This window comes from Chlorocebus sabaeus, chromosome 14 (assembly GCF_047675955.1).
Source record: "Chlorocebus sabaeus isolate Y175 chromosome 14, mChlSab1.0.hap1, whole genome shotgun sequence".
Classification (NCBI taxonomy): domain Eukaryota; kingdom Metazoa; phylum Chordata; class Mammalia; order Primates; family Cercopithecidae; genus Chlorocebus; species Chlorocebus sabaeus.
This window is the reverse complement of record NC_132917.1, coordinates 45,346,155-45,371,315: the sequence shown is the minus strand read 5'-3', so window position 1 is coordinate 45,371,315 and position 25,161 is coordinate 45,346,155. Positions and strand designations below refer to the sequence as shown.

General features: G+C 37.1%; 1 protein-coding gene across 1 annotated transcript in view; it reads left to right on the top strand.

Annotated features, from left to right (window-relative positions):
* SRBD1 (S1 RNA binding domain 1) overlaps positions 1 to 25,161 on the top strand; it is a 221,757-nt gene that overhangs the window by 17,899 nt on the left and 178,697 nt on the right. Inside the window, exons 5-9 of the mRNA XM_007970760.3 lie at positions 8,127 to 8,293; positions 12,124 to 12,241; positions 13,917 to 14,055; positions 19,141 to 19,237; positions 20,558 to 20,693. Coding sequence (XP_007968951.1) covers positions 8,127 to 8,293; positions 12,124 to 12,241; positions 13,917 to 14,055; positions 19,141 to 19,237; positions 20,558 to 20,693 — 657 coding nt within the window. The remainder of the gene's footprint in view (positions 1 to 8,126; positions 8,294 to 12,123; positions 12,242 to 13,916; positions 14,056 to 19,140; positions 19,238 to 20,557; positions 20,694 to 25,161) is intronic.

Below are 25,161 nucleotides of genomic sequence, written 5' to 3'. Positions count from 1 at the left end.
AAATGCGGAACCACTTATTAGGTTTAACCTCTTTGTCCAGGAGAAATTAAATAAGAGAAAGTATATTGGTACTTTTTGTTAATATAATTTAGTTGCTAGTATTTATTATGGTCTTTAAAAAAAAAACAACTTCTTTTTGAAGTATAACATACAGAAAATTGTACATAAATGTACAGCTCAGAGATGTTCAGAAGTGTAACCATGCAACAGGCTTCCAGAACATTACCAACATCTTAAAATCCCCCTTTGTACCCTTTTCCAATTCTTCCTTCCCTCTCATACAACCACTCTTCTGATTTCTGACAGCATAGATTAGTTTTTCCTTTTGCAATCTGTAAGGAAACTTGTGTGTGTAATAGAATAATCTGATACAGTGAAATAACTAGGTAAGGGTAAGGAGAACAGCAGAAATCAACAGCTTTTCAGAGGGGAGGTGGCCAGTTGCTGGTTTGGGAGTGATTTAGAATAGAAAGTTCTCTCAATTCCACTCATTAGAGAGTCATTTAACTTAGATGTTCTTTTAAAATGCAGATGCTGCCTGGATGATTAAGGCTATAGTTTATTTGCTTAATACCAAGATGTTTTCTTTTTAACTGAGGAAATAGGAATTTCCGTTTGGAGGAATAAATCTCAGGACACTTTGGGAGAAAGCATTTTCTTGGAGGTTTTAGAGAGAGAGCAGTAAGCCATCAGATCTCATGAGACTCATTGTTCCAAGAACAGCATAGACGAAACCATCCCCCATAATTCAGTTATCTCCACCTGGTCGTGTCGTCGACACATGCGGATTATGCCTGAGGAATCATCTTGCTTGGCACATAAATTGAATTTTTGAAGAGGTTTTATAGTTTGTGCGATTTTTGGCCCTCAGTTTTTGCATTTGTAAAATGGGAACAATAAAGTACCTTTCTCATATAGTTTAAATGAGTTTATATTGACTGTGTAAAAGTGTTTGGAACATAATAGACTCTATAGAGGAATTAGCTTAAGACAACAGTCAAAATAAGTCCCTCTCTGTCTTAGAGGTAAAAAAAATTCTTGAGAATGCCTTTTTTCCCCCCTTACTCTCATTCCTATCTGCCAGTTAATTTTTTAAAAATATTAAAGTAGTAAATGTGAATCGCTTATAGGTGAAAACTGTAGTAGTTCTTTGCCCTACCCCTTCCCAACTCTAAGACTTGCTCTCTATTTTTAGCTCTTTTAGTTGTTTCTTTGTTGTTTGCCTAATTTTTCTAAAACACACATTATTAAACCCCCACCCCAGAGTTTCTGATTGAGTGGCTTTTGGCTGGGACCCAAGAATTCGCATCTTTAGCAAGTTCTCAGATGATGCTTATGCTGCTGGTTTGGGGACCACACATTGTAAACCACTGCTGTAGTTCATAGATCTCATCAACTCTTGAAAAGGGGGTTGACTCAATAGCTGAAACCAAACCACGAGTGGATCCGTTGTTGAATAGGTTTGTTACCAGTGGAAGGTATCCCAGTTACTGATGTCAAATCTGTAAGGGTCTGCAGCAACCTAAGTTTTTGCCTCCTCCGAAGAAAGAATTCGACTGAGGGGCATAAGGCAAGAGAGACCAAGGCAAACTTCAGAGTAGGAGTGGAAGTTTGTTTAAAAGGCTTTAGAACAGGAAAGAAAGGCAAGGAAAGTATGCTTGGAAGAGACCCAGGCAGGCACTGAGGTCAAGTGTGGTGTTTAACTTTGATCCTAGGACTCTATAGACTGGCCCCTTTCCCGTGATTCTTCCCTTAGAGTGGGCTGCCCGCATGTGCAGTGCATTCCTTACACTTGGGAGGTGAGCACGTGCTGTGTATTTAGGAAGTTGTACATAGACCATCTGAGGCTTTATTTGCTTCTCTGGTGGTGTGTCCCTGTGTATTAGTCTGTTTTCATGCTGCTGACAAAGACATACCGAAGACTGGGAAGAAAAAGTGGTTTAATGGACTTACAGTTCCACATGGCTGGGGAGGCCTCAGAATCATGGTGGGAGGCAAAAGGCACTTCTTACATGGCAACAGCAGAAGAAAAGGAAGAAGCAAAAGTGGAAACACCTGATAAACCCATCAGATCTGGTGAGACTTATTCATTATCACAAGAATAGCACAGGAGAGACTGGCCCCCATGATTCAATTACCTCCCCCTGGGTCCCTCCCACAACATGTGGGAATTCTGGGAGATACAATTCAAGTTGAGATTTGGGTGGGGACACAGCCAACCCATATCACAGCCAGCCCATATCACACCCATATGCATCATTTTGTTTCTCAATGTGCATGCCCAGGAAGTTACTTCTCCCTAGTGTCTGCATTCAGTTAACACTTCAGTGTAATAGGTATGGACCATCAGGAAATGGCCTCTTCCTGGGGCTGGCTGCCAATTTATCACTTTTAGAGAGGCAATGTGATGATTGCCAAACCATCACCCCAACATTCCTAGTTGGGGAAGGGGGCTCTTTTGCCATGCTCATGTCTGTCTGACTACCTGTAACAGCTTCATATTGCGTACAGGATATCAATTTCAAACTCTGTAGAATTCACCATGTAGCCTCATCTACCTTTGCATTTCTCACCTGATCTTCACACCCCTTGTACATGTAACTGTCCAGGGGGTTCACTTTACCCACTGCCTACACAGAGCCTATTTATCAAGACAAGGCAGTTGTAATAGAGAAAGAGTAATTCACACAGACCCAGCTGCATGGAAGACCGGAGTTTTAGTATTACTCAAATCAGTCTCCCTGAAAACTGGGGAATTGGAGCTTTTAAAGAAAACTTGGTGGGTAGGGGGCCATTGAGTCAGGAGTGCTGATTGGTCAGGTCAGAGATGAAATCATAGGGAGTCAAAGTTGTCTTCTTCTGCTGAGTCAGTTCCTGGGTGGGGGCCACAAGACCAGATGAACTAGGTTATCAATCTGGGTGTTGCCGACTGATCCATCTAGTGCAGGGGCTGCAAAGTATCTCAAGCACTGATACTAGGTTTTACAATAGGAATGTTATCCCCAGGAGCAATTTGGGGATTTTTAAAATCCTGAAGCCTTCAGCTGCATGACTCCTGAATTTGTATATTTTCATACAGCTATGAAGACATACCTGAGACTGGGTAATTTATAAAGGAAAGAGGGTTTTTTTTTTTGAGAGTTTCACTCCTGTTGCCCAGGCTGGAGTGCAGTGGCGCGATCTTGGTTCACTGCAACCTCTGCCTCCCTGGTTCAAGTGATTCTCCTGTCTCAGCCTCCGAGTAGCTGGGATTACAGGCATATGCCACCATGCCCAGCTAATTTTTGTATTTTTAGTAGAGATGGGGTTTCATCATATTGGTCAGGCCGGTCTCGAACTCCTGACCTCATGTGATCTGCCCGCCTTGACCTCCCAAAATGCTGGGATTACAGGCGTGAGCCACCGCACCTGGCCAGGGAAGAGGTTAAATTGACTTACAGTTCAGCATGGCTGGGGAGACCTCAGGAGACTTATAATCATGGCGGAAGGGGAAGCAAACATCCTTCTTCATGTGGTGGCGGGGAAAAGAAGTGCAAGTAGAGGAAGTGCCGGACACTTAGAAAGCCATTGTATCTTGTAAGTCTCACTCATTATCACGAGAACAGCATGGGGGAAACCACCCCCATGGTTCAATTACCTCTACCTGGTTCTGCCAGTGACACATGGGGATTATGGGGATTACAATTCAAGGTGAGATTTGGGTGGGGACACAGATCCAAACCATATCAACTCCTGAACCATAATTTCTACTCTTGTGGCTAATTTGTTAGTCCTGCAAAGGTAGTCTAGTCCCCAGGCAGGAAGGAGATTTGTTTTGCAAAAATGCTTTTATTGTCTTTGTTTCAAAGCTAAACTATAAACTAAGTTCCTCCCAAAGTTAGTTCAGCCTACACCTAGGAATGGACGAGGACAGCTTGGAGGTTAGGAACAAGATGGAGTTGGTTAGGTCGGATCTCTTTCACTGTAATAATTTTCTCAGTTATGATTTTTGCAAAGGCAGTTTTATACATTTCAGCATTACTGAACTTTTAGCAATTTAAAAAATGTGCAGTGGTTTCTCATCAGAGGCTTTTGGTGTTATTCTCTGTTCCTGAAATTCCTGCCTCTCCATTTAGCTGCCTGGAAATACCTTCATTCTCTTGTTGCTTTTCCATTGCTGCAGAGTTCGATGTTTCCACCTTTCCTGTGGTCTTAAAACAATGTATAAACACTTCTGTCAGAATATGAACCATACAGTATGTCAACTATTTACATGTCTATCTGCTTTTGTTAGCTTGTTAGCTCCTTGAGAAGAGGGACTTGATTTTTTTACATCTTGATTATCATTGGCTTAGTATGGTTATTGGCATATAATATGAGCTAAAATAAATGTTCAACTGAATCAATATAGAAAACATTCGGTGATTTGGAGTCCCCAAAATGAAGACTGCTTGTATGTGGTTTTGTTAGCCTTAATTTCAAGGATCGAATTTGTATAAGTAGCACTGTACACTCCCATAACATACATGATGCCATATGGATTTGTTAGGACCTATTACCATCCAGGGTCTGGAGTCTTAGCTGTCTTAGGTTTGTTTTATTCAACAATAGATGAGCTGATGGGTAGTGGGAGCCCATGGATTGCTCTAACAATCACACAGTTCCAAAATGATGAGCATTCCTGTCGTTTCCACCTGTCATCTCTGTCTTTCAGAATCTTGCCTATCTTTCAAGGGTCAACCAAAATGCTATTCCTGCAGCAGGCCTCCCTTGATTACCTCAGGGAGATCTTTTCTCTTCTTTAAAAACATGGTACCACTTATTGCCTGGCACATGCTGTTTTATTTTTACTTATTTGCATTAATATTTTATCTTCCCTTCTAGATTGCTAACTTCTTCATGGGCAGCCTCATGAAGGCCTCTCAAGAGGGAAGTGGTTAGACCTTTACCTGTAGGTAGCTAAGAGTCGTTGGAGCTTAAGTTCAAACAAAAGAAAAAAAATAAGGGACTTGATTACATTTGTATTTTAGAAATATAATCTGTAGTAATGCAGATGGGATGGGTGGGAGGCATAGACAACAATAAAAACCTACTATGAGTTCAGATAAAAGATGCTATTAGTGGAAACAGAGCTTGACGGGGGAAGGAACAGACATTTTAGAAGTTCTGTTTGCCTCCTTAGTGACAGAGTAGAGGGATGTGATAGAGAATATACAGTGATGCTTAGGCCATTGATTAGAATGCTTTTGATTACAATAAGAGAAAACTATCTCAAACTAGTTTAAGCAATAAAGGAGATTTATTGATCTGCGTAACAGGAAAATTTCGGTCAGTTCACTGAAACAATCTACTATTCTCTTAGCACCACCATCCTCATAACAATAAAATGGCTACAACTTTGAATTTCTACCTCTACAAACTATTTTTTCAGAGGAAGAAATTGTACCTGGGTCCAGAGTTCCAGCCCAAATCTTAAACTTCATGCTGATTGGGCTAATCTCTCTGGCCAGGGCAATGCAGAACTCAGGCTGTTAATTCTGAAAACAGCTGGTTACTTGAGCCACATGCTGTGGAGCTGGAGTTAGGGTCAAGTGCTGTCAAGCCACATAGCTGCTATATAATGGAGAGAGGTGGCCACAATATTATGGGAGATAACCACAGTATCCCCTAAGGTTTCTGTGGTAGATGACATGATGTGGACTGGAATAGGAAACAGGAAAAGGTACAGGTTTGAGGGAGAAAATATAAATGAGTTGATTTTGTGAGGGTCAGGCAGGATAACAAGTAATGGGAGCATTTCTAAAGAGGGAGGAGCCTCATGAAGGCCTCTGAAGAGCAAAGTAACTGGGCTTGTTCTAGGAACTGAGAGAAGGCTATTGGGCTGGCATCTAATGATCTGGGGAAAGACTGAATAAGATGAGGTTGGAGAGAGGCTGATGTATTTTGGGTCATGGTAGGGAGTTTGGATTCCAAATGCAATGGGAAATCAGTGACAGATCTACATCCAGTATACATTTTGAAAATAACATTCTTGTTGCTTTGTGTATACTGGAATAGATGAGACTTAGAATTGGATGCAGGGAGAACAGGTAAAAGCTATTTCATTAGTTCAGGCTAGAACTAAACTGGGGTGTGGGGCAGAAGAAATGAAGAACAGTGATAGAGTAAGGAAATATTTTGCAGTTCAAGTTGACTGGTTCTTAAGATGGATTGGATTTAAGAGTTGAAGGAGTTACAAGAGTTAGACTCTTAGTTTTCTGGGTTGAATTGCCATTTGAATAGCATAATATGGGTAAAACCAGAGGAGAAGTAAGTTTGAGAAGAAGATAACTTTGGAAATGCAAGGTTTGAGATGCCCATTAGATTTCCAAGAGAATATGTCAAAATAGGTAGCTAAATGAGTCTGGAGCTCATGTGGAAGAGAGTCAGGGATAGAAATGTGAAATTGGCGTTCTTATCGAAATTAGCATTAATCCAGGATAATGGGTGATAAGATGTAGACCTTAGGATTTAAGATGCCCCATGAATGAGATATCCTCTGTAGTCTCTGGAGTTTAGCCATTTATTTCATATGTAGTCTTGAAATTCAGTCTGTTATGTATCTGGACTTGATTTTGGTAATCAGTTGATTATGATAATTCTTTAATAAATTTTCCCTGTTTTTTACCACAGTTTCTGTCAGATCTTGGGCATGCAGGGTTGAAATAATAATACAACGTACTCCTTTTGTTCTTTACTTTGCAAGAGTTGCTTAGGTTTTTGGAAGCTACTAACATTGGATTTTGTTCTTTCTCTTTTCCAGACTGACTTTTGTAAACTTTTCTGCTTAACTGTACATTTTGCTAAAACCTATAGACTTAAAAATAATTAAATATTTAAATAATAAATCATCTTTTAATATTATTGTAAATAATTAGTATTTCAATATAATTAACATCAATTTTAATATGTGTTTAAAATAATAATTTTAAGTATTTAATTATTTATAATATTTTAAAATAAATATTTAAAATGCATATGATTTTAAATAAATAATATTTTAAAACAAATATTTAAAAAAATAATTGCCTGATGTGGTGGTTCATGTCAGTAATCCCAACATTTTGGGAGGCTGAGATGGGAGGATTGCTTGAGCCCAGGTATTGGAGACCAGCTTGGGCAACATCATAAGACCTCATCTCTACTAAAAAAAAAAAAAAAAATTAGCCAGGTGTGATGGCGTAGCCTGTAGTCCCAGTTATTTGGAGGCTGAGGCTGGAGGATCACTTGAGCCTGCGAGTTCAAGGTTGCGTTGAATCATGATTGTGCCACTGCACTCCAGCCTGGGCGAAAGAGCGAGACACTGTCGCAAAAAAATAAAAAAAAATTAAAAAAAGTAATTAATTAGTTTGAAGATGTTGTATTTTGTGCATGATACAAAATTCAAAAGATATAGAACGGTCTTCCAACTCTAACCCTCACCCAACCAATTACCTTTCTATTTCCAGATCTTGTGAATCATTTCATATTAGTTCATACAGAGCTGCCTCAGGTTCTTAAATGGTTGCATGGTGTTTAGTATGGGCATAACTTATTTTCCAGTTCTCCCATTGTAAACTTAGGTTTTTGCTTATTTTTACTCTGCTAGGAACAATTCTTCAAAAAAAATTATCATAAATAATACTATTTTCTAGAAGCATGTATATGTTGTGATAAATTCCCAGTAGTAGAATTGCTGCTGGGCCAAAGAGTTTATTTATGCATTGTAAATTTTCATAGATATTGCCTAATTGCTTACTAACAATGACTAAAAATGGCTTTCCTTTGTTCTCATGCTGACAAAGTGAGTTACCAACTCCTTGCTTTGCTACCAATATGAGAGATGAAAAGTGTATCATTGTATCATTAAAAAGTGCCCTCATTGAACACTGGAATTTGAATGATACAGTGGTCTGGATTAGATTTTATTGAATTTGTGAAATGACTATTTTACCATTATGATTGTCAATGGATACATGTATTTTATATGGCTTTCTTTTTTAAAAAAAACTATAGCAAATAATTTCTAAGTCACTGGAGAACATTATTTGATACTATGTTTTAAATTATACATGATATAGATGTTTAATTTTCAGCATTTTAAATCACTAAGTATCTTTAATTTGCAGGTTTTATCTGAAAGAACTAATATTGAACCTTGGGTCTGTGCCAACACCATTCGTCTGTTTAATGATGATAACACAATTCCCTTCATTATACGTTATCGAAAAGAGCTCATTAATAACCTTGATGCTGATTCCTTGAGAGAAGTTCAACAAACCCTAGAAGAGCTACGGTAAGAAACCTAAGAAAGAATGAGCCTAGTGTAAGGGAAAAAGGCCTATGAGGAACAGTGAGAAAGTGAATGATGGTATATTTGACAATTTCAATATTTTGTTTCCTTGAATTATTGTAATCTGGATATAGTCCTCGTCTGACAGAGGAAGTCAGCTCTATTTTACTTATTTAGGGGGTGTATGGAGTCCCTCTGTTGGTGTGTTTATGCATAGCTTGAGCATGTATTAGCAAAAAGGTCGTTTGCAGTAAAAGTGTGTGCCTCAGAGTTTGGCTGTCATCTTCTTTCATAGAAAAGGTTGGGCATAATGGCAAAATTAGGACTGCCAGCAAGACACTCGAAGTACATTTTATTCTAAATCTTTTAACCATTCACATAAAACTGTCTTTTAATTTCATAAAGTTCCTAAGAGGAGAGTTCTTTGACAGTATAGAGTTTGGTAGGAAATATGTATATTTCCTTTTCCCATCCTTTTTTTTTTTTTTTTTTTTGACAGAGTCTCACTCTGTCGCCTGGGCTGAAGTGCAGTGGTGCAATCTCAGCTCACTACAATCTGCATCCCAGGCTCAGGTGACTCTCCTGCCTCAGCCTTCCAAGTAGCTGAGATTACAGGAATGCGCCACCAAGCCCTGCTAATTTTGTGTTTTTAGTAGAGACAGGGTTTTGCCGTGTTGGCCAGGCTGGTTTTGAACTCTTGGCCTTAAGTGATCCACCTGCCTTGGCCTCCCAAAGTGCTGGCATTATAGGCTTGAGCCATCATGCCCAGCCTTTTCCCCGTACTTTTAATGGTTATGGTAATTTAACAATAATGGATTGTAAGTTTTATATGGTTACAGAATGGAAAGTACCTTTTTAAAAAAATTATGCCTCTGGACTCGCTGTTAATAACTCAGAAATATATGTACAAAGACTATAAGACTGACCATATTATTTGATAGGGTTTATTAAAACACTTCACTGCTTATGCATTTATTGCATGTCTCCTATGGGCACTGTGTTAATGCGTACATTCTTCAAGTGTACAAAAAAGATCTGATTAAAATTGGATTATCATTCTACTATGAAGCCATTTTAAAAGTATTAAGGGTAATTTTTATAACAAGCTTGACAGGCTTTCTGTTATTTTGGGGGAACTTGCATCTCACTAACTTTTCTACCTCTTTTGTTGACGTTCTCTTAGTGTCAGGAGAATTAAAATGCTAGTATGTGGAAAGTTATACTTCATTGAGAGTCAGAATCAATTAGCCAATGTAAAAGTATAAATGACTAAATCAAATAGTCTCAGATGCAAATCTTCCAGAGCCAGGCTAGGATAATCAAGCATGGGGGATGAGAATTGGAGATTACAAATCCTGTCTAAGTGGGGCAACCCTTGCTCATCTCCAGTAGATGACTGTCATGCAGGGTTGTCTGCCCAGTTTGCTGGTTCTTCCTATTTCTGAAAAGAAGCTGGTAATTTGGGGTTTTATGTCAGAAATTTCTGGGCCAAACAAAACCACTCTCGACCACACCTAGAATGCCAGCAGTTTGCAAATTCTGAAGTAAGCTTTCTGTTTGGTTGAAGGCAAGGTAATTAAGAAAGTCTGAGGGTTTGGATCTGAAACAGGAGAAAGCGTCATAAACAAGCAAGAAAAGCTTGCTTAAAAATTAAAGGGTAGTCTAACAATATTTGGTTGTATGGGAGACAAATAGGAGCTGTAGATCAAGAATATTATTATTTTCTTTTTCTTTAAAAAACACTTCTACTGCAAAAGAATTCCATTCTCTGGGTTTCTATGAACCCAGAATACATTGAATATTAGTAGAGGAATGAATATTCCTTGAAGTAAGTGGGGGCATTGACTGGAACTTAAGAGATCTTTTTCTATAATACAGAGATTTCTTTTTGGTAATGAGATATGATCTTTTTTTTTTTCTTAAGCTCAGCATTTTCTATAACTAGAGCATTGGTTTTCAATTTGTTAATTGCTATCCCTACATTGGAAGTAAAACCAATTTAATAAGTTGTACCACTTAAAAAATGAAATAGTGAATAGAAAATACAAGAGTCCATTTATGTGGTAAAGGCAAATATTGTTTCATGAAATGTTTCAATTTTGCAGCATATATATGTATGTATACTGGGTTGCAAGGTAAAAACATTTTTAAATTCACTTTGAAAAGTGAATGACAGAGTGTAATTCTGCATAGCAAGAAAAGTTTTCTGTGTTTTTCTCTAAAGATAATTCTCTTCTTCCTTATATGCAGGCTAATAGGACAAAAAGGAATTGGCTTTTTGTTAAAATGACCTGGTAGGCTTTAGCCCTTGAAAACAGTCTTGGGCTACCGTGACTATAGAAGACATATAGGTTGTAATCTAAGTACTGCATATTCTTTTCTGTAATTTACAGTCTTCTGCCTTTGTTTTTTTTTTTTTTTTAAATTTACAAGTAGATTTAATTTTCTTTTCCACCAATCATTTTGAATAAAACATATTATCATGTGTAACTTTTGCCCATCATTTTAGCAGTACCATTATTAGGCAGATTCTATAAATAGACAGGTAATACAATAGGATGAGAAGCATTAACTATAACAACAGGATTGTATATTCACAGTGAAAACCTGTTGTAAAGTGGGGGAACTACTGTGCCCACCCTTCCTTTTGTCATTACTTGTTTAGTGATCCCTGTAAATTGATTCTTGGAATCAGCTTTTCTACATGGAATCCTGGTTCTTTTTAGTGGGGAATGGATTGGGAAACCAATTGTGGGTGCTGGGTGTGCCCATCCTGAGCAGTGATACTCCGGTTGCAGTGAGCTTACCTAATACCTATACCTTGGTTTTCAAGTATCGTTCTCCTGATTCCAGGGCTGGGGCAGGGAAACTAGAAGGTAAGCCTGAAATATCATATGCCAGAGAATAAGGAAGTGCTCACAGGATGACAGGGACATGTCAAAAGGACACAGAAGCTAGCTTGAAGGGGTTACTTCTGGTCAAATCTGCAACAATTTGAACGTTAAGATAAATGATCGCAATGGATTGTAAGCACTAAGTAAAATAAGAAACCATTAAATCTATAGTGATGTAAATAAATCAGTGAATAAATTCAAAGTTTAATGAGGAATGGGGTAATTATATAGTCTCAAAGTACTTCTCCACAAAATACTTATAATTACAAGAGGAATAAAGAGTACCTGTATCGTGGAGAAACCCACAGATACAACCTTAATCAAATGATCAAGGTAATCAGTAATGGGACAAATCAAAATCATGTACCACCTAATAACGTGTAATAAGAAGAACACAGTATGACTTCTATGATATTTCTGCCAAAGATGCTCCATCTGTATATAATTGTGAGGAAACATCAGAGAAACCCAAGCTGCAGGACATTCTACAAAATAACTGTCCAGTAGCATTCAAAACATCAAGGCCTTATCAAGGAGAAGAAAATCAAGGAGAGACTGAAATATTGTTTTAGCTTGAAGGAGACTGTAGATGCATGCCAACTACATGTAACCCATAATTCTTAACTGAATCCACTATAAAGGATATTATTGGTACAGTTGGTAAAACCTGAATGAGGTCTGCAGATTAGATGGTAGTAATATATCAGTGTTAATTACCTGATAATGATGGTTATTTTGTGGTTATGTAGAAGAAGATTTGTATTTGTAGGAAATCACACTAAAGTGTTGGAGTGCAGGGATGTTAACTTATCCTCAAATAGTTCAGAGAGAATAAAGTTCCTTTTACTTTACCTGCAACTTTTCTGTAAGTTTGAGGTAGCTTTGAAAAGAAAGTTTTGACATACAGTTTTTGTAGATTACAAAAGTTTCTATTTTCAGGGCTGTTGCAAAGAAAGTTCATAGTACAATCCAGAAAATTAAGAAGGAGGGGAAGATGTCTGAGTGCTTGTTAAAAGCCATGCTGAATTGTAAAACTTTTGAAGAACTAGAACACGTGGTAAGGAACCCTTTTTATCTTTTAACATAATACCTGAATATATTGCAATTTGGGTCTTCTTATGATTAAAGAACACCAAGAAATAAAAAGCTAATGTCATTAGCCACCATTATTTAATGCAACAAAATATTCTTTATTCAATAAATATTTATAGAGTGTTTTTTTGTATGCTAGTCACTTGGGTTTACAAAGATGAATAAATACATAGTCTTTGTCTCAAGGAATTTCCAGTCAAGTAGGGAAGGACAGTAGATTATACAAATGTGAAGCTTATCAGAGAGGGCTGAACTAGAGATCCAGATGTGGATGTCTTCAGCCTGTAGTTGTTACATGAAATCATGAGAATGGAAGAACTCACTCAAGAAGGGTTTGTCAGCAGGTCAGGATTGACTACTGGAGGATACCACCTTTTGAAGTGTGGATGGAGGATGGGAGAGCATAAGGAGGTAGGAAAAAAATAGAGAAGTATGAGGAGAATCAGGAGATGATGGTGCCCTGGAACAGCAGGGAAGAGAGTTTTAGATGGAGGTTATGATCAGTGGTTATGTGTAGCAGAGAAGTTTGGCAAAATAAGGACTGAAAAAAATATATGTATTTGGTAATTAGGAGACATCATGGATTTTTGTGATACCATTTCCAGCTAGGTGTGTGAGAAGAGAAGCCAGATGGTGGTGGGTGTTAGAGTGAGTGGATTAAGAAGTAGAATAATTGGCTGGATGCAGTGGCTCGTGGCTCATGCCTGTAATCCCAGTACTTTGGGAGGCCGAGGTGGGCTGATCACGATGTCAGGAGTTCAAGACCAGCCTGGCCAAGATGGTGAAACCCCGTCGCTACTAAAAATACAAAAATTAGCTGGGCATGGTGGCGGGCGCCTGTAATCCCAGTTACTCAGGAGGCTGAGGCAGAGAATTGCTTGAACCTGGGAGTCGGAGGTTGCGGTGAGCTGAGATCGTGCCACCACACTCCAGCCTGGGCTACAGGGCAAGACTCTGTCTCAAAAAAAAAAAAAAGAAGTAGAAGTATTGACCAGCTGGGCGTGGTGCCTCATGCCTGTAATCCTAACACTTTGGGAGGCCGAGGCGGGCAGATCACGAGGTCAAGAGATCGAGATCATCCTGGCCAACATGGTAAAACCCCATCTCTACTAAAAATGCAAAAAAAAAAAAAAAAAAAAAGATTAGCTGGACATAGTGGTGCGCGCCTGTAGGCCCAGCTACTTGGGAGACTGAGGAGGAGAATCGCTTGAACCTAGGAGGCAGAGGTTGCAGTGAGCAAAGATCGTGCCCCAGCACTCCAGCCTGGTCACAGAGCGAGACTTCTTCTCAAAAAAAGAAGAAAAAAACCAAAACAAAGAAGTAGAAGAATTGTGTGTAGCACACTTTTAAAGGAACTTGCTGGAGTTGAGGACTTTGCAGTCCAAGCAATGAGTTTTTAAGATGAGTGAAACCAAGCAACTAATTTAGCATATAGAAAAATATGAAGAATAAGAGAAGGCACATACCATCTTCTTACAGTAAGCGTTTTCAAATTAGTTTTAATTCATCTCTGAAGGAAGAAGAAAGGATTGAGGAAAGGGTTTCTTTAGCATTCTCAGTATGTCCTCTAATTTTGTATCCTAGTTTTCACTTTTGTTTTTTTAAAACTGAATCATATGTTTTCTGCCTTTATTTTCTAGTCTGCTCCATATAAAACTGGGAGCAAAGGGACTAAAGCCCAGAGAGCAAGACAGTTGGGCTTAGAAGGAGCAGCCAGGGCACTGCTTGAGAAACCAGGGGAGCTCAGTCTGCTATCATACATTAGGCCTGACGTTAAAGGTACTGGCTTTATTTACAGAGATCAACTTTGTTTCTTTTTTTTTTTTTAAATTTAAAAACGTGTGTTAAAAAAATGTTCTGTTAAGTAATGATTATACGAAAGAATATTACAGCGTATGTAGAATAATTGAAATAAAACAAATCCTGACATACCTATTGAGTAGCCATTCAACTTTTCTCTGTTGATGAAGTGCCTATTCTAGTCTTGCCTGTTTTTCTATTGTATTGTTTTTCTTTTTAAAATGATTATTTTAAAATATTTTTTGTCATTGATATGTATTACAAATCTTTTTTTCCCAGTTTGTAACTTGTCTTTTCACTTTCTTTATGGCATCTCTTGATAAATAGGTATTAGTGGAGTTTTATTATAGCTAACCATCTTTTAAGATAATAGCTGTGTTTTCTTTTTAAAGAAATTCCTTCATATCTCAAATTTATAAAGATTCTCCTATATTGTCTAGTAAAGCTTTTATTTCTAAAAATTTGTTTACTTGTAAAAGTCATAAATATTCTTTAAAAATGTCAACAGTTTTGACATCCAGGAAGTGTAAAGCGAAGCTCCGTTCTCACACTTCTACTCTAGGAGTAAAGTGTCTTTTTCTGAAATTTCCCTCCAAGTGTATCTTCCTATTTTGTGTGTGTGCATGCACAACAGACAATAAGAGAGGGAAGAAGTAAGGGAGAGATATTTCTAAGAAAAACTCAAGGAAAATGACAGTTGATAAATGTCAAGGTGCATTTTTTTTATTGTAAAAATGAGCCTTAGAGTAAAAACTTTGGTTAAGAGTGCCTTTTTCTCAGGAATTTGCTGTTAAGATTGAGTGGGGAGATTGATGTTCTGGTGGTGTCTACTCTCAAAAAATTATTTTTTTAATATTAAGAAATTATATAATTAACATGTGCAACATGATGTTTTGATATACATGTATTAATACATAGTGAAGTGAGTACTATAGTTAAAGTATTCTATACATGATAAGCAAATTAACGTATTCATCTCACATAGTTACCTTATTTTGTGTTAAGAGCACTTAAAATCTGTCTTAGCAAATTTACAGTACACATTACGATGTTATTAACCATAGTCCCCGTGCTGTATGTTAGAACTGTAGTCTTTTTCAGCCTGTGTAGCTACAACTTTGTACCCTTTGACCTACATCTTTCCACCCCACCCCCACCTCCAGTTTCTTTTGTCCTTCTGTGGATCCCATAGACTGGGACATGTAAATGTCTGTAGGGGGCAGTCTCTGATAACAAAATCCACAGTATGTACTAACCTGTAGAAAATTACAGCATACCATAGCCTGTTTTTATTTTAAATAACCCAGCAAATGTGAATTTGTGATTTAAAAAACCGAGTAGGTGTGTCTGTAAAATCTAGATATCTGTTCATACCCAAACACACTTATCTTAATGTTTGGAGAAGGGCAATAGTGAAAAAGTAAAATAGGATATTGTGAATTTAGAGATGGGTTGAAATGAATAAAATTCAAATTTGTTTAATTTTTAATGTGTATTTATAGTTAGATTTCCAAATGGTTGCAACACTTAATATTTTAATAATAGCTAAGACTAAGTTAACCACAGTAGGAAACTATCTGTGCCCAGTCATCGTATGTTTTATTAAAATGGAATGTTGAAACTTTTAGAATGTTAGACGCACAAAGGCTTATCGACTGTTTTTATTTTTATTTTTCTCCTTTTGGTTGATTTTCTTTCCTTCTACTTCTCACTACCTTTGGTACCAAGTCTCTTGAGTTCTCACACACTGAGTTCCTACTGGGTAGGTTTTTGATAACTGTATCTCTTTGGATTGTCATATATGGTGAGGCTGCTGGAATATATGACAACGGACATTTGGTGATACTTCTTATAAGGTGGATAGTTCAGGGTCTAGCACAGTTAAAGTAGTACTGTACTAGCAGACATATCAGGACTTCTGTTTGCTTTACTCCCTCTTTCTTTTACCCCGATCAAAAATGTAGAATTATTATAAGTAAGTCTATATAAGCTAGGTACTGCTTTTTTTTTTTAAGTTTGATAGAAATGTTTTCTCCTTCTGTCTCCCCTCCTTTATGTTACACACAATCATGATCACCCTTAATTTTGTTTTTCTAAAGAAGTTTCATAATCCTATCATTCCTGAAAGAAATATTTAAGAAACCAGATAGTTCCGGTTTTTTTTTTCCCCCAATAGAAGACACTTCTTGCTTGCTTGCCACAGACCAGTAAGCATTTGGTCTGAATCATAAAGCTATACTGTGCCACAAATGGACTATGTCCTGGGATATCCAAAATACTACTTTCGTGTCCAAGAGGAAGTAACTGATTGTTCTGTCATATATAAGAAGAGGTAGCTTAAGTGCAGAGAAAGTGAAAAGAAATGTTGGCCTTTCGGTTTTTGTTTACAGGTGTGGAGGTTTGACGATTCTCTGGCTGGAAAGATTTCATTTTAAGGCAAAGGGTATGATTTTCTGGTTCTGTGGACCATATTTCCTCCTTATTTAACTGAGGTGCTAAACTTTTGGAACATCTGTTATCTTTGACTGTTTTAAACCCACAAGGTCTATTCTCTTTGATTGGGAAAGGAGCTTTTTCAAAACACAGAAGACTTTCTTTTAAAATTGTTTTTCTCCCTGATTGGACTGAGAAGGGGAATGTAATTTGAAAGAGCGTCCCAAATGACTCTGGTAATTTCTGTCTCCCATTGAGAACCACTGCTGTAGAAGTAGCTCAAGGCATTTCCCTAGCGGCAGTTTTTTAAAGTTGAATGATCTGGGACACTCCGTAAAAACACTTCAGTTCCACAGTCTAGGAATTCATAGTTTTAACAAGTACCTAGTATGATTTTATTTTTGGGTCCTTAGACTACACTTTACAACATTTCTCTAGAGCTCTAGCACAATTTTAATTAGATTCATTAATTACATAAGGTTTCAAATTATATTCCCCTCTTATGATGGGGGATTTTCAAAGGCCCTTTCTTATTGCAAGGTCTATAATTTCTTCTGTTCTCTGATTCCATTAATGGTTCTCCCTGTAGGTTCCATCTTTACTACTGACTTATCACCCTGGTGTTGTCATTAAACTTCATGTAATGATGCTCTGAGATACTTGGAACTCCAGGAATTAGTTCTTGTGAATGGTTTTCCTAGGTGATGACTGAGAGAGCTAACACAAGAACAAATGTTTATTGAGTGCTCTACGTGCTATAGCTGTTTTAAGTCTGTTAGATATACAGTGTTCCATCTCGTAAAGGTAATTTGTTAATGAAAATTCCCTCATAGGAAAGTTTTCTTAAAATGTAAATAGAATTCCTATTAGTTTCATTAGCTAAATTTCCTTCTTTAAATTTCTTTAAAATGTAGTTGACCCTTGCCTAATACAGAGATTAGGGGAACAACCCCCAGCCCCCACTCCCTCTTCAAAGTTGAAAATTTTGGGATAACTTTTGACTTCCTAAAAACTTAACTATTAATAGCCCACTGTTGACCTGAAGCCTTACTGATGACATAAAGATGACACATTTTGTGTGTTATATGTGTTATATACTATATTCTTACAATAAGGTAAACTAGAAAAAAGAAAATGTTAATAAGAAAATTTTAAGGAAGAAAAAATATATTTACTGTTTATTAAGTGGAAGTGAATTATCATAAAGGTCTTCATCCTCATCATCACATTGAATAGGCTGACGAGAAGAAGGAGGAGGAGGAGGAGTTCTTTCTGTCTCAGGAATAGCAAAAGCAGAAGAGGTAGAGGAGGTGGAAGGGGTGATGAGAGGCAGGCACCCTTGTTCCAACTTTCATTGTGATTAATCCATGTAGAAGTGGACCTGTGCAGACCGGGTGCAGTGGCTCAAGCCTGTAATCCCAACACTTTGGGAGGGCGAGGTGGGCAGATCTCTTGAGGGCGTGAGTTCGAGACCAGCCTGGCTAACACAGTGAAACTCCATATCTACTAAAAATACAAAAATTAGCCGGGTGCGCGCCTATAATCCCTGTTACTTGGGAGGCTGAGGCAGGAGAATCGCTTGAACCCAGGAGGCAGAGGTTGCAGTGAGCCAAGATCGCACCACTGCATTTCAGCCCGGAAGACAGTGAGACTGCATCTCAAAAAAAAAAAGTGGACCTGTACCCATGTTGTTTAAAGGTCAACTGTAAACATAATTACTTATCCTAACACAACCATACTAGATCTTTTCTTTATTTATTACGCCGTAATAAATGTCCTCCTGTCCTCTTTGGCTTTTGTACCTTACTACTTATTAAAACTTTACTTACAGGAAAACGTACATATGATAGGCAGTGCTTGTGTAATTCAAGTTTAGTGCAAAAAACGTTTCATGCAAATAGAATGATAAAGGCAAAAGAAATAAAGCAGTGCAAGTGATCTCTCTCCGTAAGTCAATATCAGAGAAACCTTGATTTACATGATTCATTGCTGTAAGTTAGCAAATCAGAAATGCTTAAAGAGAACTTAATGCCCGTCTGTACACAATTTAACTGTGAAGAGGAACAACTGCATGAAAGCTCTTGTTTTGTGCTTTTGAGATTTGTGAAATTCAAATGGGTCGTTGAAAACGTGAATAAATGCCCCATAATCCAAAATAGAAATTGCTTCTAAAGGATAATTTTTTTAAACAAATGGAGTACTGTCCCTTTGGTTTTGACTCTATTAATATATATTTCCTATAACATCTTTAATATTTGTAATCACTTCATAAAGAAGGTACTGTTATGATTCCATTTTTATAGGAAACTGAGGTACAGAGAAGTCAAGTAGCTTGCCCAGTGTCTCACAACTGGCAAATGGTAGAACCAGGATTAGACAAGGCAGCTGGCTCCAGAGATGCATTTTTACCACTGGGCAATATATTATGTATTATGTCTGTATTATTGCTTTTGGAGACTTGTTTTTGTTACAAAGGGAAGCTAGTATACCGCTACAATATCTTTCTGTCTTAAGGCTGTCAACTTAAGGTTTTATTTTGACTGGAATTAATTTACTGTGATTTAATTATAGAATTTAAAACCAATCTTAACACTTTTTGTTTTTGTTTTCCTTTTTACCCTTCTCCTAAAGGGCTTTCAACGCTTCAGGATATTGAAATAGGAGTGCAGCATATTTTAGCAGACATGATTGCTAAAGACAAAGACACGCTTGACTTCATTCGGGACTTGTGAGTAACTCTTTTATGGAGTTTTCTGCTTTATGGACTCGTGCTGTTAAGGGTCACATGGTTAGTGCTAATACCAATGTTCATTAAAAACTTTGTTTTCAGACCTTTTTTTTATTTTAAGGAGCAGAACTCTTTGTTCAAATAGCATAACTGAAATATATAAAACAGATAAAAGTAAAGTTGTTTTAATTGAATTCTGAGCAGGGAGCCTGGAACTCTGCCTACTCACTCTCCTTACACTGAGGCGTCTCAGTGGAACGGCCTGATGAGTTTAAAAACCATTGCCTTACACAATATATATGAAGATAGATTCATGTCCTTTAGAGTGGCATTGCTTTTTAAACATTGATTGTGATGTATGCTTTATTTTGTAGTATCTCGTTTCTGGTGTTTACCAGTGATTGGCTTAATTTGAGAATGTGTAATATCAGATGTGGGTAAAAGGACTGACCTCCAGATGATTTTTAGTTGTTGAGGGGAGCAGCTTATCTATGGGATCACAGTCCCAGTTTATCAGACATTAAAGATCTTTGACCTAGAGCCTTCTTGGGCTTATGGGTTTTATGCCTCATTACAAAAACATATTAATTTTAAACCCTATTTTTATATATTTTGTTCTTTTTCTGCTTTGTATCAGAAGAGAAGACATGTTTCTGCCAGAGGTCTGTGCTCCCTCTCTCTCCCTCCACATATCTAGCTGTTTGAGCTGTGCAGAGAAGAGGAAAGGAGATGACCTAGTTGACTACTGTTGCTTGTCGGGATTTTTTGTTAGTACAAGACAGATAACTTTTCTATTTTCTCAGTGGCCCCAGCGGGAATGAGTTGAAGCAAAATTCTTGCTCAGATTTTAAAATGTGTTTTTATAAGTAATTATGCTGCTTAAATTTGGTTCAGTATTATAAATTGTTATTGGAAGCTGTCCTGACACATCCTTTTGTTTCTCTTTTTTTTTAGTTTTTAATTGACTGTGACTGCCTAACTTAGTGATTAGAAAAGTCTGATATTTAGATCAGAGCTGTTGGTTTGATTTCTATAGAGAGTTTTGATCTTTTACATAATTGCAGATGGTTTCTGAATTCATTTAGGCATTTTATGGGGAGATTGAGTAGATATATAAACAGGTCTGGAGGACTATGCTAGTATCAATAGGCAAAGAGTCCTCTTTTGATGGGGCCGTAATATTGATTTCATAGCTGGTCATCATTAAAAAAACTCATTTGGTAATGGCTTAACTTTTTTGCTATCCTTATTTCTATATATTCTTTACTAAAGCACAAATTAATAACTGCTTGTTTTTTGAACACTTGGGTATCTGAACAGGTGCCAGAACAGACACGTTTGTATCCAGTCATCTCTGGCAAAAGTGTCCTCAAAAAAGGTAAATGAGAAAGATGTTGATAAGTTTCTGCTCTACCAGCATTTTTCGTGCAACATAAGAAGCATTCACCATCATCAGGTAAATAAAGAAACTGCATGTGCATGCTGATATAGTAATAATGATAATATTTTAGATTTGCCTGCTACTTTACTAAGAATTTAAAGAATTTTATGTCAACTGTTTTCTTTTTTCTTTATATAAATTCTTATAATATTGTCATATCCTCGCCACTTCACAAATTGGGAATGAACGACCCAGAGCAGTTAATAAGTGACACTGAGAATTATAGCAGAGCTGACAATATAACATTTTAGGTATCTTGACTTTTTGGCTGGTGATCTTTTTGTTAGACTCTGCTTCCTAGTATCCTTATATTTGAGCTCAATTCTGGATCTCTTCCATGTGAAATACAAATCTGAGATACCTGATTTAGAATAAAGTGTGAGAGGTCTCATTTAGTTATATAAATCATAGTCATTGTACTTCAGTCTTTTAGTTTCATTTTTCAGTTTACTAATTTTTTTTTTTCGTAAATGTAGTCATAGGCTATATCTATGTTGTGGAATGTAGCTTTTAAATTATATAGGGAAAAAAGAGAGGAGATAACCAAAAATACAGTAATACTGGCATTTATATTTACATATGTAGCGACCTTTATCAGTGCTCCTTATTTCTTTGTATGGCTTCAAGTTACTATCTAGTGCCCTTTCATTCCAGTCTGAAGCACTTCCTGTACTATTTCATGTAAGGCAGGTCTACTAGTGACAAACTTCCTAGTTTTTGTTTTTTCTGGAAAATCTTAATTTCTCCTTTTTTAAAAAAATTTATGTTTAATTGTGCTAAAATACACATAACATAAAATGTACCATCATAACCCTTTTTAAGCATACAGTTCAGTAATGGGAAGCATAGTTATATTGTTGTGCCACCAATCTCCAGAAATTTTTTATCTTGCAAAACTGAAACTCTATGTCCATTAAACGTTTCCTTCATTTTTTTACAGATAGTTTTTTAAAATATAGAATTCTTGGTTGATGGTTTTAAATTTTTCCCTTTTAATACTAAATATACCATTCACTCTTATGGTATGGCCTCCATGGTTTTTTATGAGGAATCAGGTGTTAATCTTACCATGCCTTATTTGTGACAAGTCTCTTCTCTCTTGCTGCATTCAGGATTCTGTGTCTTTATCTTTTGACAGTTTGATTATAATGTGTCTTGTGGTGGGTCTTTCTGAGTTTATCCTACTTGGAGTTTATTGTGATTCTTAGACATGTAGATTAATGTTTTTCATCAAACTTGAGAAATTCTTCATAATAATGTAAAGAAAATATCCTTTCTGCACCTTTCTCTCCTCTCCTGGGTCTCCCATTATACGTAGAGAGTATGATTGATAGTGTCTCACAGGTCTCGGCCTCTATTCCTTTCTTTTGTTTTTTTCTTTTTACTCTGACTCTATATTCCCATTTGACCTGTCTTCAGGCTTGTTGATTTGTTCTTTTTATTCAAATTTGCTGTTGAACCCCTAGTACATTTTTTATGTCAGTCATTGTACTTTTCAGCTCCGTAATTTCTATTTGGTTCTTTTTTATAATTTCTAACTCTTATTTTTCTATATGGTTGAAAGATCATTCTCCTGGCTTTCTTTAGGTCTCTGTTCATGATTTCCTTGAATTCAGCATATTTAAGAGAGTTAATTTAAAATCTTTGTTTTGTAAGGTCAATGTCTAAGCTTCCTCATGGACAGTTTCTTTGTGTGTTTTTTTTTGTTTTTTTTTTTGGTAAAGTCTGGATATGTTGTATATTATAACTTGGTAACTCTGGAAATCAGATTCTCTCCCCTCCCTTGTGTTTGTTGTTGCTACTTGCTTTGTTGGGTGGTTTGTTCTAGTGACTTTTCTAAACTAGTTTTGTAAATTTTTATTCTTTGTTATGTGTGTCCACTGAGGTCTCCCTTGTTAGCTTAGTAACCATCTAGTTATTTAACAGTTTCCCCTGAATGCCTGGAGCCAAAAACAAAAACAAAATAAACCCTAAAAGAAAAAACCCCAAACTCTCCCAGACTTTGCAGTTTGGTTCTTTGTTGGGGCACTCCTTCAACACTTAGTGAGGCCATTAACAGCTCTGCCTTAGCCTTTTCTTCCTGTTTGCATGGAGCCCAAAGTTCTTTTAGAGGTGAAAGCTTAAGATTCCCTCAGACCTTTTCAGAACATGCACCCTAGCCCTCAGCATGCCCAGGAATTTTGCAAAGCCCCTTTTCCCTCAAATATCTCATTTCCAAGCTTATTTTTCACAGGTTTTTTGGTCTGTGTGTTAGTTGCCCGCATGTTATCCCTTACCCTTCATGGCTGGTGCTAATATGTTTGCCTTTAAGTACTTTTGACAAAGGCCACCTGGGAGGCTTCTTCTGTCCTGAGTAAGCTCCAAGGCATGTGAAATAAAGGCAAGCCCTTGAGTCAGTTCCTCAGGGACCCACCAGACATCAAAACACACAACCATAGTTATTTGAGAATAAGGTCCATATTGCTCCTTCTGATAAGAGCAACCTGCCCTAGGAACGTGGGCTGTCATCTTCAGAGGCCACTGCTGAGCTGGAGACTGGTGTAAATTAAAAGTGCTCTCTTATAGAAATTTTGCAGCTTCTTTTTTTTTTTTTTTTTTTTTTAAATTTATTTATTATTATTAAACTTCAAGTTGTAGGGTACATGTGCACAACGTGCAGGTTTGCTACATATGTATACTTGTGCCATGTTGGTGTGCTGCACCCATCAACTCGTCATTTACATCAGGTATAACTCCCAATGCAATCCCTCAGTGTTTCTTTCGTTGTTATAAAATTTTTATTAGATTCCATAGTTGTGAAAAAGTTAATTCTGATGGTTTTTGCTACCTTACCTTTGTGGAGGGATGACATTTAGAGTTCCCTACTCCACAATTTTCAGTGATATCACTCCTAACAACATCTTTAAAGTACAGGATCGCACGCTCCTTGTTCTATTCCAGAGCTGGAGTGTGGCTTGTAACATTTATATAAAGTTTTCTTTATTACCTTGTTTAATGCTTTTTATTCTGAAGTCTGCTTTGGTATGAGGATTGCCTTGCAACCCGCGCTTTCTTAAAGGAAACTGACCCCACTCTTGTTTTAATCTCGGCCCTAGAATTATATTAAATGCTTGCCCTTGGTCCTTTTGCCAGAGCTTTCCAAAGTCTTTAGAGTGAATGAAACTTATTCTGTAGACTAGTATACAGTTGGTAAACTTTTTCTGTAAAGGTCCAGTGAACAAATATTTAAGGTTTTGTGAGCCAGATGGCTTTTGTTGCAACTACACAACTGCTGTGTAACACAAAAGCAGTCATAGACAATACATAATGAATGATCATGGTTGTGTTTCAGTAAAATTTTATTCACAAAAAACAGATGGCAGGCTGGATTTGGCCCATAGGTCATAGTTTGCTAACTTCTGCTCTAGTGAAGGATCTGAAGAAGGGTATATGTGTACAATATTCTCTTGAGTTCTTACACATTCAGAATTGTTTTCTGTGGCCTTAAAACTTGAAGGATGGCTTGGCATGGTATAATCATTTTTGTTTGCAGTTTCTTTCCTTAAGTTTCTTGAATATGTTGCTCTGCTTTTGGCTTCCTTTGTATGTTATGTTTGAGAAATCTGATGCCAGTATAATTATCTGTCCCCTAGAAATGCAAAGAGATGGGTTCTATGTTGTGTTTTATTTATTCTCTTTATTGGTTTTATAGTTTTTTGAGAAAGGGAGAGGGAGATTTGAAGTTAGGAAACTGTCAGTGTTTTTCAAACCTGGAATTTCTCAATAAATAATTTTAAAATTTATTTTTCTTCCTATCTGCATTTTACTGCTATAAAGAGAGAATAATAGAAAAAACTAGTATTCCTAACCTTTCATGTAATACTTAATTTTCATCATTAAGAAAGTGATTGTTTGGCATGGTGGCGCATACCTGTAGTCCCAACTACTCAGGAGCCTGAGGCGGGAGGATTGCTTGAGTCTAGAATTTCTGGACTGAAGTGTGCCATGCCGATTGGGTATTCACATTAAGTTCAGTATCAATATGGTGACCCCCCAGGAATGGGAGACCACCGGGTTGCCTAAGGAGGGGTGAACTGGCCCAGGTCAGAAAAGGAGCAGGTTAAAACTCCTGTGCTGATCAGTAGTGGGATTGCTCCTGTGAATAGCCACTGCCTTCCAGCCTGGGCAACAGTGTGACCTTGCCTCTTAAAAAAATAAAAAAGTAATTGTTTTTCGTTTAAGATGACACAGATGTGAAAAAATTTTGTTTTGTTGTAACAAGACATGAAGAGTGTTGGATTATCCCATAAGTATTTCCTGAAAGGTTATTTTATGTTGGGTCCTATTTAGGGTATAGAGGTGACACGGCCCTTGCCCTTTTGAATATTTGAAATGTTTCACTATTATATCTAAAGTTGTCAACTTTACTTTTGTGCACACTATATTTACCACATCAGGTGAAGTAGTGAAGTACATACTTTCAATAATTTGAGAGAAAGTATGG